The sequence below is a fragment of the Mus caroli genome, unplaced genomic scaffold (genome assembly GCF_900094665.2).
Source record: "Mus caroli unplaced genomic scaffold, CAROLI_EIJ_v1.1 scaffold_13383_1, whole genome shotgun sequence".
NCBI lineage: Eukaryota > Metazoa > Chordata > Mammalia > Rodentia > Muridae > Mus > Mus caroli.
The window spans coordinates 22443-37047 of record NW_018390377.1 but is presented as its reverse complement, the minus strand read 5'-3'; the positions used below and the strand labels follow the sequence as shown (position 1 = coordinate 37047).

General features: G+C 42.3%; 1 protein-coding gene and 1 pseudogene across 1 annotated transcript; one reads left to right on the top strand and one right to left on the bottom strand.

The window, feature by feature from the left end:
• Positions 1–1142: 1142 nt before the first annotated feature.
• Positions 1143–2380, bottom strand: LOC110288615 (annotated as a pseudogene).
• A 6057-nt stretch (positions 2381–8437) lies between these two features.
• Positions 8438–9841, top strand: LOC110288614. Its single transcript, XM_021154910.1, has one exon. It carries the CDS (start codon positions 9029–9031, stop codon positions 9596–9598), a length of 570 nt encoding a protein of 189 aa, XP_021010569.1. The 5' UTR covers positions 8438–9028; the 3' UTR covers positions 9599–9841.
• Positions 9842–14605: the final 4764 nt, after the last annotated feature.

Sequence of the window (14605 nt, the reverse complement as noted above, 5' to 3'; positions counted from 1 at the left end):
GGGGGAGTGGGTGAGGATTTGTGTGAGAGAGAGACTAGGAGGAGAGGTGGGGGGCGCTGATATTGGGATGTAAAGTGAATAAATAATGAAAAAAAAACCCACAAACCCATCTACATTTGTATAAAGTAGATAAGGTCATTCTTATGTGCCCAACCTGCCTTCTAGTGTTTCATTTTAAGTGCTACTAAAATTTCATAATCTCAAAATATCTGCTTAATAGGAGTAAGAACAGTGTCATCAAATGAACAGAAGAAGACTAAATCTCTGACATGGGTGAAAGTCACATCATAGAAAAGTGAAGGTCCTTCCAGAAGTTAGTTCCAATTTCTCTGGGGAGAGCTGCAATATCAATGGTAAATATACATACTGTATTTCAAGTTTTGTTTGTTAAATGGGGCATGAACAGAAGAGAACAGTTCAAATGTCATATAAAATGTGATCACTATGTTATTGCTAATATAGCTGCTGTTACATTAATGTATTAAAAGATATTTAAAATGTTAATTAGTGCAGTTTTATTATAACAGATATTCATAAAGTACATAAATATCATTTAAAATATTTTAGATTTAATTTTGTTAAAATATGAATTTAATCTTGTCTTGATAAAGTTAAAAGTATTTGTGTTTGGGATATTTATAACTAATGTAGACTATGTTTTTTTTTTCTTCTTTCTTTATTGTTAGGTACAACATATAAATACATAACAAGCAAGAACATAAGAAGCTTCAAAAAAAAAAAAACAACAAATAAACAAAAAACGCAAAGAGGTCTTTAAACCTTTTTCTGCAAGTATAAAACCATGAGAGTGCTCAGACCAAGGGTGATACTGCAAGGCCAGAGGCAGCAGGAGGCAGACAAGCACTGCTTCTCTTCCAGAGCCTGCACCTAACAGTGTTTCTACCAGCAGCTGGATTCTCTACAGGGGACCCATCCAAAACGACACTCCCCTTCAACAGGGGAGAGAATAGGAAGCAGTCATTAAAACTCCTTCTTCCTGCCCCAAACCAAGGAAAAGAAGATCATCTCTCCCCAGCTTTCCTGGGCATGATGTCCCGAACCTGACATTTACCCAATCTGTCTAACTCAGTTCCTAACCAAAGCCAGTAAGGTGCCCAAAGTTTTGGGGGGAGGGGAAGAGGCTAGCGTGTTATCAAACAGATCTTTATTTGACGTTTCTTGCTGTTTATTTATTTGTTAGCCTATTCTTCCAGTTGCATGACTAGGCGCAGGCCATGATGACTTCTCGAAGGCCTGAGAAGTGCTTAGCCTGGTGTGTCAGGGCAGATTCTGGCTTGTTCACAAAGGTCTCCAAGTCACAGTCTGGCTGATCCGTCACCTCAGAGAGCTCAAGCCAGCTTGGTCCTTGCTGTGTGATCTCCCTGAGCTCTTCCAGGGCCCTGATCTGAGTCATGGCTTCATTAAAGCTGGATATCTGGGAAGACAGCTCCTCCTCTTCATTGCCAGCCAGAGAAGTCCCATTAGAGCTGGCTTCCATCACTTCTGTTTCCATCTGAACTGACTGTTCTACACCGGGCTCACTGTGGGGGCTTAGCTCCTTGACTCTGTCTGTGTATCTCAGCATGTTGAACATGTATTCATAGGACCTTATGCCTTATGAGATCATGGTGGTCATGTAGGTCCTTGAGTTCTCCCCAATGAACGAAGCCCTCAGCAGCTGTGTCAGTTTGCTCTCATAGAACAGTGTATGAGCCTTTTTCTGTCCCAGAGCCTGGATACATTCCTTCAGAGCCAGGAGAGACTTGTTAATTTCTGCACTCTCCATGTGAGTCTGCCGGTCAGCACTAGACCTGCCAGCCCCTCCTTCATTCCCTGCCACATCCACCAAAGAGAATTTGCCATGTAATCTCCCTTGAGCTCAAAGAAGAACCTGGAAGCAGGCGTGGGAGCAGGAGGAATTGGAGTTGGCAAATGTTTGTCCAGAAGTCCTGCAGGTGCTGCCCATGTTGATCATCTTGAGGACATCATCAGCGCAGGTAACCAGATACTCCTGCAGTCCCACAACCTGCACCTGCTGCCTGCTGTCCTCCAGCACATGTAACTTGGCCTTTTTGTTGAGCAGATCAAACACCTTCCCATTGTAGATCACGAAGAACGTCACATAAACTTCCAGGTTTAAGTTCCAGTATGGAGACTGATTCTTCAGACGAAAGACATCCCGAGAAACCATTGTGTAGATCCCTTTGGATGTGTTCTGACTTTTACCAGACAGGTCTCCACCCACTGTGTGTGTCTTCCCACTGCCTGTCTGTCCATAGGCAAAGCATGTTGCTTTTCCCCCTTCAAAAATCGCCTGTACCAGTGGCCTTACTGTGAACCTGAGTCTGCTAAACTCTTGTGGGTGATGAGGTAGCTGCATAAACCATTGGAAGGTATAATCTCAGCACTTGGGAGGCTGAGGCAGGACTGTCATGGTTCAAGACCATCTGAGCAACACAGACAGGTCTAGGATAGCCTGGGCTACAGAATGATCTCTTGTCCCCCAAAAACATCAAAGAAAACTGCTCATAAACTATGTTTAAAAGAGAGGTCATTGTCTCAGAAAAGTTTAACTGCACATTGTATGTTGTGATAGGTTTGCAAGAAGTATGAGAATACTCTATCACATCTAAAATCCAAGCACATGGGATATGGAGACAGGAGAATTTTGGACATAAAAAGTCTCCATGACATACATCAATTCTGCCTTTGGACACCCTTACTGTTGATAAGAAAAGCCAATGAAATTTACACTCTACAGTTCTATGAATCCTATTATTCATTGGCTTGGCTTTCTAGTACACACACACATGATTTTGTCACAGTTGTGGTTATTGAGGCAGGTCTTGCTATGTGGCCCATGCTGCCTGAAATTCTCAACACTATTGCCCCAGTGTCTATGTACTACCATGCCCAGCTTCATGCACATACTTAACTGTCAGGAAGAATGTAAATGAAATAGGACTAAATGAGTTTGTTTGGCTTTGAACTGATAGTTTATGTGTCTTTATGTGTGATAGTTTATTTGTCTTTATGTGCTAGACACTTTAGCATGAATTGTTTAAAGTAATAAAGAGAAATTGACAGAAAAGTGCTTGGAGCACCATGTGTTTTCAATTGCTGCTCAAGAGGGTAGCTTCAAGAAAAGCATTAGAGCAGGTTGATTTCCCTTCATAGGAGCACTGGACCATGCAGCCACCTCTCTTGGTGCTTTCTGTGTATCTGCTATAGTTCAAATGTTGTGACAGTGCGCCTACTTGGAAGGAGACAGATGCTATGGATGTAAACCTGAAGAATATGTTTGGCTTATCTGCTCTGTTTGCATGTTTGCCTGTCCTGCTGAGGTTTATAGGGCCTTGCAATTGAAAGATAAGCATATTCATTACATGTCACAGTAAAACGTTCTCCAGGACTTAAACCAAGTACTCATGATGTCAAGCATCTGGATAAAATATCATTCACATATCCATATGTTTTGTATTATGCAGATGAAACTTGCCAAGAAGGTCCCCTTCTGGACTCTGACCTGGAATCTAGAGTGATAAGGGAACAAAGAAGTGGGCAAGCTGCATGTAGTCAATTAATACAGGCAGCACATTTAGGACTTATGTGCCTAGTTAGATAACAGAATAATGGCAACTTCCCTCTTTGGATCCTTTACTGGTTAACAGACAAACATGAAATATCCGAAGAAGCAAGGATAGGAGTTAAATTTCAGGGCCTGGGAATATGAACTCAATTTTGTCTCTGCTAGCATGGTGGATTTTGTTCCTGAGATGGCTGAAGTCAGGAAACCATCTCTTGACACACTGGCTAAAGAGAGAACAGAATGGAAGTATACTTACCGAGGGCCAGTTAATGGTACAAGAGAGACTTCTATTAGGTTACTAGTGAACCTTGTGTTCTATGACATATGTTCTTAGTCTGTTGGCTTTTAGGGAGGTAAATATAACTGAAAAAGAGAAATTGTTCACTGTATTTGAAGTCCTCTGCTAGGTATTTCATATAAACTGTCAAGAAAATTCAGATTTGTTTTCTAATAAAAACTTACTTGAGTCTCCAGTGATAGAAAAAAATGGATAAAGGAAAAAAGAACTTGTGGAAAATGACAAGATTGAGACCAAATAAGCTCAGATTTATTCGGGAGAAGCAGAAGGCATGCATCAGAGCGGCAAATTTGTCATGGAGTGCTTTAGAGCTAAAGATTCTAAAAGCCTCTATTTAGAGTTTCCAAAACTGGTAAAGTTACTGTTTTGTAATATGATCACATTAGGGAAAAAACAAAACAAAACAAAACAAAACGCCAAACAAACATGCTGTTTTATTTTATTTTATTTTATATTTATATTTTTCAAGACAGGGTATAGCCCTGGCTGTCCTGGAACACTCACTCTGAGGACCAGGCTGGCCTCAAAGTCAGAAATTTGCCTGCCTCTGCCTCCCAAGTGCTGGAATTGAAGGCATGCGCCACCACTGCCTGGCCCAAACATGTCTTTTAGATCTTCTAGAGGTAGGAGAGGCAGATGTAGAAGGAGAGGTGAAGAAGGCTTTGATTGGCATTAAGCAGATGAAAATCATGATGGAAAGGAGAGAGAAGGAACACTCCAAACTTGAAGAAGAAAAGCAGGGACCATCACTGGATCATCGTCTGTTGTTAAGCACATTTGGGCTATACAAATTGCAACAGTAGATATGTGTAATAAATGAGTGACTTCTTTCCCTAGATTATATTGTCTAGAGAGCAGTTTAGTTTAGAGAAGATGGAGAAAGCTTTGTATTTGTTATCTAGTCATCTTCCACAGGACGCTGAACATGGGATTTGAAGATTGATACCTGTTTTAAAAGGCTGCTTTTTTCAAAATGATTCATTTTTAGTCTCATCTGAGTGAATATATTGCATCACAAGTGTTTTGAGAAGTTTTGGTGAGATCAGTGGTTTCTAGTCCGTATTACTAAAATTAAAGGCATGTTTTCTTTTTCTATGCCTTTTGGTGATCTTCTAGGCTGAAGGATTCACAGAGGCTCGTGACCCAGTAAAATGAGTAAGATGAGCTCTGCCCCAGTAAAATCTCTGATTGGCCCGGATTTTCTTTCCCCCTTCAAGAAGTGAGCTACATATGAAATAGAGTGGAATTTTACTCTTCATATTAATGTATGCAGTAATTAGAGAATACTTCTGGCTTGGCAGTGCCACATTCAGTTACAAAGGAGCATGCCCTAGGATAAGGAATATTCAAAGTTAATTTGATGACACTGTTGATTCCATCTGCTCTACTTTTACAGCGATTGTCATTCTCTGATATGCCAGGAATATAATGACGTGAGTGCTGGAGACAGATTTGGAGGTCATCCTCACTTAGGCCTGACAGGTAACCTTATGAACACTGGGACTTGCTTTTGTTTTTCTTGTTTTCTTAGATTGGGTCTTGCTATGTTACCCAGGCTGCCTCAACTTCTTGGATTGAGTAATGTCTCCTCCCCCTTCATCCTCAGCAGGAGCTAGAGCTATAGGCATGTGCCACTTTGCCCAGCTTCCAAGTTTTATTTCTATAGATGGACTCATAAACACAAACTGGCAGAGGAAAGGCAGGTAATCCACCCAGATTTCTTTCTCTAAAAGGCATAGGTCCTATACAGATTCCTGGATAATCGTTTGAACAGCAGGAGGCTGATGTCTTGAGGGAATATTTCATAGATAATAATGTTCAACACATTTTAGCCCTGTGAGATAAAGACAACTGTAATCTGTCTAGACTTAGATATCACATAGTGTATGTAATTGCTGGATAATTTTCATCCACTGAACAGTACTCAAAATTCTGAGACTAGGGTTGCATTCCTTTGAATATAATAAATTGGGCATTGTCATTTTTAATTTACATTTGTCACTAAGCAACCCAATGTATAATTATCCTTAAGCTATATCTGGCCTCTATGGCTCAGTGTAGATGTGTTCATCTTTTTCTTTTTATGGATTAATTTAGTGATAAGCAGAATATGAAGACAGTAACCTGCTAAATAATCATAAATGACTATAGTAACTAGGAAGATGTTAGGATTCTTTATAGTTCTAAGGCAAATTGTACAGTATCCTGTAATCAATGTCTGCCAGCTGCTATAAACATATTAGGTTATAGCTTCTCTACCATATTTTGATCTTTTTAGCCTTCTGTGAGGAAATCTAAACCAGGAGGAATTTCAGGTTCCATTTTCACAGTTAAAGTTAGGACCAGCTATAAGACTGCTGTATATCATAACAAAGTCAACAACCTTTTCCTATTTATTATACAAAACTTAATTTAGAATGACTAACATAAATTGACTTTAATTCTTTGAGTAATAAGTGGAATAGGAAGCAAACCATCTTTATTTTTATTCCATGTCTCACTCTACCCCAGAGGTGGAGCAATTTTTAGAGAAGATATACCACTTCCTGTTTACCACAGTAAAGATGTAAAGGCTACCCCTGCCATAGTACAGCTGACTATGGAACAGCCGACTACACGTGGTACAGATAGAAAACCTGTTCAGCCAGCTGCCTGGAGATGTGAAATTTCTTTTCAACATGAATTTTTACATTTTTTAACAGGCTCAGCAAGACTTTGACCAGGCTTTTCAATTATACTTCATGTCTGATGTGGAATTAAAGGAGCTACACCCCCCACCAGCTTTGTCTAAGGAGATAACCAAAGAGGAAGAGCTTGGGCAAAGGTGGGGCATTCCCAATGTATTCCAGCTGTGGAGTCACTGCCTGGCCCGAGGCATATTAATGAGGTACTGGTAGCATAACCAATCAGGTATGGACACATCACTCCTAGGCCTATATAAGCAGCGCCATTTCTGGGGCTTGGGGTCTTTTCGCCTACGCAATCAATGCTCTCCCAATAAATGCGTTGCAGAAGGATCCTGCTGTTGTGTCTTACTTGCTGGCAAGTGGGCGTCCACAAATGGTGGCGAAACCCGGGGATAAGTAACATCTTCAGGCAAGAGCGAAGACCCCCTGTTACAGGGAGGATTCAGGACTGCATCACGGGGATTGAGCGGTTGATGAAGTATTCCCTTAAAGCAGTCTGTTGAGAAGGATTCAACTGTGTGGATTCAGAACTCTTCATCTGGGGAACAGGGGTACCGGTAAGTAAAAAGAAATTAATGTAAGTCTCTGAGAGGTATGCATTCCTACGCAGTAGGTCCGGTAATTGTCCCTGGGGTTGTGTTGCTTGCTTTCTTTCTTGCCTTGATAGTATGCTATTGCCTTAATTTTCATCACCCTGGACACAAGTGTATCTGCTGGGAGTAGCTCGGTAGACACATAAGATCATAAAGGGAGTGTAGATAAACTTGTGGATCGACCTTGGGGCTAAGAACCTCATGTAGATAAGTGAGTACCTCAAGGACGCTTTAGTCCAGGATGAGTATGGGTACTGGCCAGTCTACGCCGTTAGGGGGCCTGTGCAAGCCTTGCTCAAAGAACGAGGTTTAAAGATTTCTGAAAGCACAGTGAGAGGGTTCTTAAAAGAAATCGACAGACTCCCTCCTTGGTTTGCCCCCACTGGGTCGCTGACGCTACCTAGTTGGGAAAAGTTAGGGAGAGATATAGAGAGAGGAGGCAGAAGGAAAAGTGAAAGCAGGAACAAGGCCTTTATGGAAGCTGATTAAGGCCAGTCTATCCAGGACAAGAAATGTAAGTCAGCTGTTAAGGAAGGGTAGCGACTTTTGCAGGAGCACCAGGGAAGCATATCAGAAACAGAGGGAAATGAAAAAGATGGTACACACAGAAATATAAGTAAAATAAGAAATATAAGAAGAGGAAAAAATGAAAATAAGCTATTTCAGAGCTCTCCTAGGGACAGAAGGAAAACGGGAGACGTCCTGCTTCCTCTCTGGCTCCTATGGAGATATTCTTAGCTCTGGTTAGGATATCTGGGTCCCTTATAGACACCAAGTTCTATTCCCTGTCTGTCTATTATCTGTTTTTGGTGCACCAAATTGTCCATATGTCTGTCAATTCATATTTGTTTTTGTTTTATTGTTTGAGTGATTGTTGTTCTGTGTTTCATGTTGAAAAATATAATTGGTTAAAACTTTATCTGCTGGCTGTCCACCCTTTAACTTGTTTAATTTGCACAACAGAAAGTGAAAAGCACTGTGGCTGGGAGTCAAATACAGCTGAAAAAGCCCTGCTGAGGGCCGATTGCAAATGGAGCTCTTAAAGGGGCAGGCAGCCTTTTGCTTGTAACAGAAAGTTAGCTTAAAATTGGGAAGTCAGGGTTTGAGTCATTCTAAACAACATGAACAAACCCAGGAAAACAGGTCTTTAAGGATAATTCAAAATAGGGATAATCTTTAGGCCAGGACTCTGGCAGAATGTTCAGATTGAGAAAAGTTTGCGTTTGGGTTGAGGCTGAGCTCGGAGGGATGACATCCTGGATCGTCAGTCTCGATGTCATCGATTATTGATGCCCTGGTCCCTAAGGACTCCATGCTTTCCCCTCTTTCTCCACAAATTACATTAGATTCTAGAAAAGGGGCTTATGCTCGACACCCTGTTAGACCAAAAAGGATTTACCCCATTTTGTATAAGGAGTTGTCAGATGAACCCCTCGATCCTGCCTCGGAGGCAGAATTGGATGAGGAAGCCTTTAAATATGAACAAGACTGGTATGGTCCTGGGCCTGGTGCCTATCTTACCATCGAGCCCTTCAATTTCCCTCCTCCTTACTTTTGCCCCATTCTCCCTACCGCTCATCCCATATTGCTGACTTCTCTGCCCGTTTAGCGATTACTTCAAACTAAGGGAGAACTCGGACTCAGATTACCAATCTTAAAGATGTTCTAGGGCTTCAAAAGGAGCTACAAGATCTTAGTCTAGAGACTCAGAATCTACAAAGAGCCCTCATGAGAGACCTTCAATGTTCCATCCCAAAAACCCCTCAAACTGGCCGCAAGGGTCTCTCTCAGAAACAAGGGAATGAAAAATTGACCTTTTCTGTCCTCACCCGATCTTGAGCTTGTCAGGCTGCTCCAGGTCATGAGGATCCCCCCAACTGGCTCCTCCGAAAAAGATCAGGGGGAAACAGAGAGTGATGATGATGAGGATCAAGCAAACTCTGATTCCGATGAGGGTGGCATGTCCCCTGATGAAGGGTTGGACACCAACAGCCAACCAGTCTACAAAAATCTAAAACTGAGACATGTAAAAGATCTTCATTCAGCAGTCAAAAATTATGGGGTTAATGCCCTGTTCACAGTATCTATATTAGAAGGTTTAACAGGAGAAGGCAACTTGATACCCAATGAATTGAATAAAGTTGTTCAGTCTGTCCTCACTAGAGGCCAATATTTAACGTGGAAGTCAGAGTTTGTGGACAGAGGAGAAAATTTGGCTGCAAATAATAGAAAGAATCCTAGTAGTAAGACAGCCTCATGGACTGCTGATAAAATCTGTGGTAAAGGCAATTTCACTGCAGACATAAAACAATTAGGGCTCTCCCCTGGTGTCCTTGCCCAGACAGCACAGGTGGCCCTGGGAGCTTGGCGTGCTGTCCCTGCTGCAGGGGCGCTGACTACGCCCCTAACCAAGATTATACAAGGGCCCTAAGAGTCCTCTGCGCAGTTCGTTGCCAGATTGCAGGAAGCAGCTGAGAGAATTTTGGGACCTGAGGAAAGTGAGGGTCTGTTGGTCTGACAACTTGCTCTTGAAAACGCCAATTCAGCATGTAGGGCTGCCCTGAGCAGTAAAACCAAGAGTTTACATATAAATGGTATGATCAAGCTTTGTAATGAGGTAGATGTGTTTTCTCAACAAGTTTCTAAGTCTATTAACCTGGCCATTGGGGCTGCTCTAACTCCAGCTCCAAGATTGTTGCCGAGCCCCATTGGCCCAAAGTAGAAGTAGACATCTGTGTCCTCGCATTTTTTGCAGATGCCGCCTGGGGCACCCCTGATTATTATATGCCTCAATTAACAGCAGTTAACACAGGTGATAAAAAGATTGATCCAGATTGCAGCGGTGATATAAGTCGTGCTGCCCTGGCCTTATACATTGGAGGCATATATGTCTGTCTGGGAACTCATTGAGATAGATCTCTAAATTATAAATGTGGCTATGAAAATGATTTTTACTGCGCCTCTTGTGGCTGTAAAACCACTGGGGATACCTATTGGACCCCATCCTCCTCTTGGGATTTTGTCACAGTTAAACGACTTTACCCCAATTCCAAAGTCACCTCCCCTGGAAAACAACCCCTTAGTAGCTATTGTTCCCCCAATTCTTCTAGACAAGGGTGGTGCAACCCATTACAAATTGGCTTTACAACAGCCACAAGGACTGCTGACTGGACCAAGAGAGGATTCTCTTGGGGGTTGTGCATATATAAAGAGGGCACAGATTGGGGATTGACATTCAAGATTAACCTACAAAAGGAAATCCCCAACAAATATAAAGCATCTCTAGGGCCTAATCCCCAGTTACACCACCCTATATCCCCAAGCAATCCTCAACTCCCAGGTACCCGCCCCCCTGTTCCCGCCCCAGGGCGTACTACAACCCTAGTGCAGCGCACTCTCCCTGAAGGGGCCCCCCTCTTCCACTGATTTACTGTGGTCTATACTGAATGCTTCTGCTTTAGCCTTGTTGGATAAGACACAAAGAGATAATGCATCAGACTTTGAAGATTGTTGGATGTGCTTTTCTGCTTCCCCACCCTTTTATGAGGGCATAGCCTTATTTAGAAAATTTACCCTGCTTTTAGATGCTAGGCAACTTCCCTTCCAGTCAGTTCAGCTTACCTTGACAGAACTCTCTGGGATAGGAAGTTGTGTGTTGGGCCCAAGTATGCTTCTGCCGTGGCCCTTGCTAGAGATTTGCAATAACACGTTTAGAGTAAATAAAAATAGGTATTCTTATCTTCTTGCCCCAAATGATACCTTTTTGAAATGTTCCACGGGCCTTACATGGTACATTATTATACAAGAATTTATAAATAATAGAGATTATTGTGTCTTGGTTCAGCTTTTTCCAAATTTTAGTATTCATGAGTCAGATGACCTACTGAAGTTTTGGGACCGAGGTGCCTCCTTGCCATCCCACCACAAAAGAGAGCCTATCTCAGCGGTGACCCTTGTGGCCCTTCTTGGCCTGGGTGCTGCTGGGACTGGAACCAGAATCTCATCCCTTGTGTTGTCTCAACAGAATGTGCGCAATTACCACCTGCTCAATGAGGCTATCAGCCAAGATATAGAGAATATAAAAAGGGGCCTAGATGATCTTACTGATTCCTTGGTCTCCCTTTCAGAAGTTGCCCTTCAAAATAGAAGGGGATTAGATTTGCTCATACTACAACACGGAGGCTTATGTGCTGCACTTAAGGAAGAATGCCGAGTATATGTTGATAAAACTGAATTAGTTAAAGATAGCATTGCCAAGGTTACTGCCAGTTTAGAAAAAAGAAAAAGAGAGAGAGAACAAGACTCATGGTACCAAAATTGGTTTTCAACCTCCCTCTAGCTTTCGACCTTGTTGCCCTCCCTTTTGGGGCCCCTATTGGGACTCCTATTATTGATTTCGTTTGGTCCTTGGGCATTTCAGAAATTGACCCGATTTGTTAAATCTCAAATTGTTTCATCTCTTTCAAGCCCATCTGTTTCAGTTCATTACCACTGGCTGGACGTTGGCAATAACAAGCAGGTTACTGGAGTAGAGTCAGATGTGGATACCGCTTCATCACCCTCGTCTTGGGGAGAGAGACTCAATTTCCATAAAATGCTTAAGTAAGATCATTCCCCCCCCCCCCAATTCGGTCATCAGTCTCATGCCACGAAACATTTATAGATTTCCGTAGTCTGTGCTTCTGACATAGTAATATACATTCTTGCCACATTGGAAACTAAACAGTCATTCCAGGCCAGACACATCATAAAATTGGAACTTGAAGCTGTCTCCCATGAGAGTTGTAAGGTTAAACACTGCACAGAGATTAGTCTGGAAGCTGTTAGACAGTCTCTGAGAGGCATGCCTGGTTGCATGAAGGTTGAGTGCCCTAGGGTCCTTCCCCCAGGAAAAACGGCACGGGAGCAGGTCAGGGTTACTCTGGGTAAAAATCTGTGGGCCTGAGAGTCAATCCTGTACATGGCCCTGAACATTGCACACTGGGGATCAGACCTCTACCTCTACCCATGGAGCTTGCTTCGTTTCTAAATCCCTTGGCTAGCCCAGGTTATACCCAACAGACTGGAACCGTTAATTCAAGCCTCATAGATGACTTGTCCTTGTGTCCTTCATGGTTTTAGAGAATCACCCGATGAGCAAACAGACATTTAGGCGGTCGTTAAAAACGTGGCTACAAATTTATTATACAATATGCCTTTATAAAAATATTAAAACTGGGGAGATGTTGGGAGCTATTAAGACAACTCTATTGTCTTGATCTCTGAATTGGGCCTCTCCCCCTGAGAAGAAAAGGGGGTCAAAAGTGGGCCACCGACACACTGATCCGAGAACAACCATAGATTGTTCCAGTCCTAAGTCAGCTCCGGATGTCCTGACCACAAGATGTACTCAGATACCACCAAGTTCCTGTTTACCTGTGTAGTCGCCAAAAGAAAAATTTCCACTGCCCCATTCCTCCTGCTGAGAAGTACTTCCCCTTTTGCTTGTGCACTTAAGCCTTGAGCTTTGCTAAATACAGTGAGACCTTGATGCTAATCAGACTGCTTCCATATTTTGTTCATTGCACTTGGTTCTCGTCTCTCCCTTCCCCCATTTGGTTCTTAGGAGAAGGTCCCCTTGAGATCCTCAAATAACTGGACCTGCTGGACAGGTCAGTCTAGGTATAGTAGTTCAAGTCTATAGTCTAGGTATAGTCGGACTAGTCTATAGTCTAGGTGTAGTGGGACATGTCTATAGTCTAGGTGTAGTGAGACATGTCTATACTCTAGGTGTAAGGGGACATGTCTATAATCTAGGTGTAGTGGTTCATAACTATAGTCTATATATAGTGGAACATGCCTATAGTCTAAGTGTAGTGGAAATGTCTACAGATAGGTGTAATGGGACATGTCTGTAGTCTACATGAATTGGGACATGTCTATAGTCTGAGTGTAACTGGTTCATAACTATGGTATAGGTATAGTGGGACATGTCTATAGTATATGTGTGGTGCTTCATGTCTAAAGTCTAGGTGTAATGGGACATGTATATTATCTAGGTGTAGTGGAACATGTCTATAGTCAGGGAGTAGTGGGACATGTCTATAGACTTCGTGTAGTGGGAAATGTCTATACTCTAGTTGTAGTGGGACATGTTTTCAATCTAGCTGTAGTGGTTCATGTCTGTAGTCTAGGTGTAGTCGGACATGTCTCTAGTATAGGTGTAGTGGAACATGTCTATACTGTATGTGTAATGGTTCATGTCAACAGTCTAGGTGTAGTGGGGCATGTCTATAGTCTAGGTGTAGTGGGACATGTCTATAATCTAGATGTAGTTGGACATGTCCTTAGTCTTTGTGTTGTGGAACATGTTTACAGTGTAGGTGTAGTGGTTCATAACTGTTGTCTAGTTATAGTAGTTCATGTCTACATTCTGGGTGTAGTGGGACATGTTTATAATCTAGGTGTAGGGGGACATGTCTATAGTCTAATTGTAGGGGTTCATAAATATAGTCTATATATACTGGGACATGTCTATAGTCTAGGTGTAGTGGATCATGTCTATATTCTAGGTGTAGTGGGACATATCTATAATCTAGATGTATTGGTATATGTCTATAGTCCAGTTGTAGTGGGACATGCCTATAGTCTAAGTGTAGTGGAAATGTCTACAGACTAGGTGTAATGGGACATGTCTGTAGTCTAGGTGTATTGGGACATGTCTATAACCTAGGTGTAGTATTCATAACTATACTCTATGTATAGTTGGACATGTCTATAGTCTATGTGTGGTGCTTCATGTCTAAAGTCTAGGTGTAGTGGGACATGTATATTATCTATGTGTAGTGCTTAATGTCTATAATCTAGGTGTAGTGGAACATGTCTATAGTCAGGGAGTAGTGGGACATGTCTATAGACTTCCTGTAGTGGGAAATGTCTATACTCTAGGTGTAGTGGGACATGTCTACAATCTAGGTGTAGTGGGACATGTCTATAGTCTAGGTGTAGTGGGACATGTCTGTAGTCTAGGTGTAGAGGGACATGTCAATCAATACTGTATGTGTAGTTGTTCATTCCTTTAGACTAGATATAGAGGTTCATTTCTATAGTCTAGGTGTAGTGGGGCATGTCTCTAGTCTAGGTGAGTGGCACATGTATATGTATGTGTAATTATTCATGTCTATAAACTAGGTATAGTTGGACATGTCTATAGTCTAGGTGTAGTAGCATGTAGCCTCCCCCTCACCCAGCCTGGAACCTGTCTGCTCAGGGGTGGAGCTTCCTGCTCATTCGTTCTTCCATGCCTACTGCTGGACCATGCCGCCGCTTGGAACCACACACACGTGTTCACCCTATTACTTGATCCCGAGATTGTTTGGTGGGAAATCGGGCTCCCTCCCCCTTCCTTTATAACTGATGTCGGAACTAGTAAAATTGGGCTTTGAACAGGATGATCTTG

What these genes read in the sequence shown, in the direction of transcription:
- LOC110288614 (XM_021154910.1), top strand. Translation starts at nt 9,029, where the DNA reads ATGAGGATCCCCCCAACTGGCTCCTCCGAAAAAGATCAGGGGGAAACA.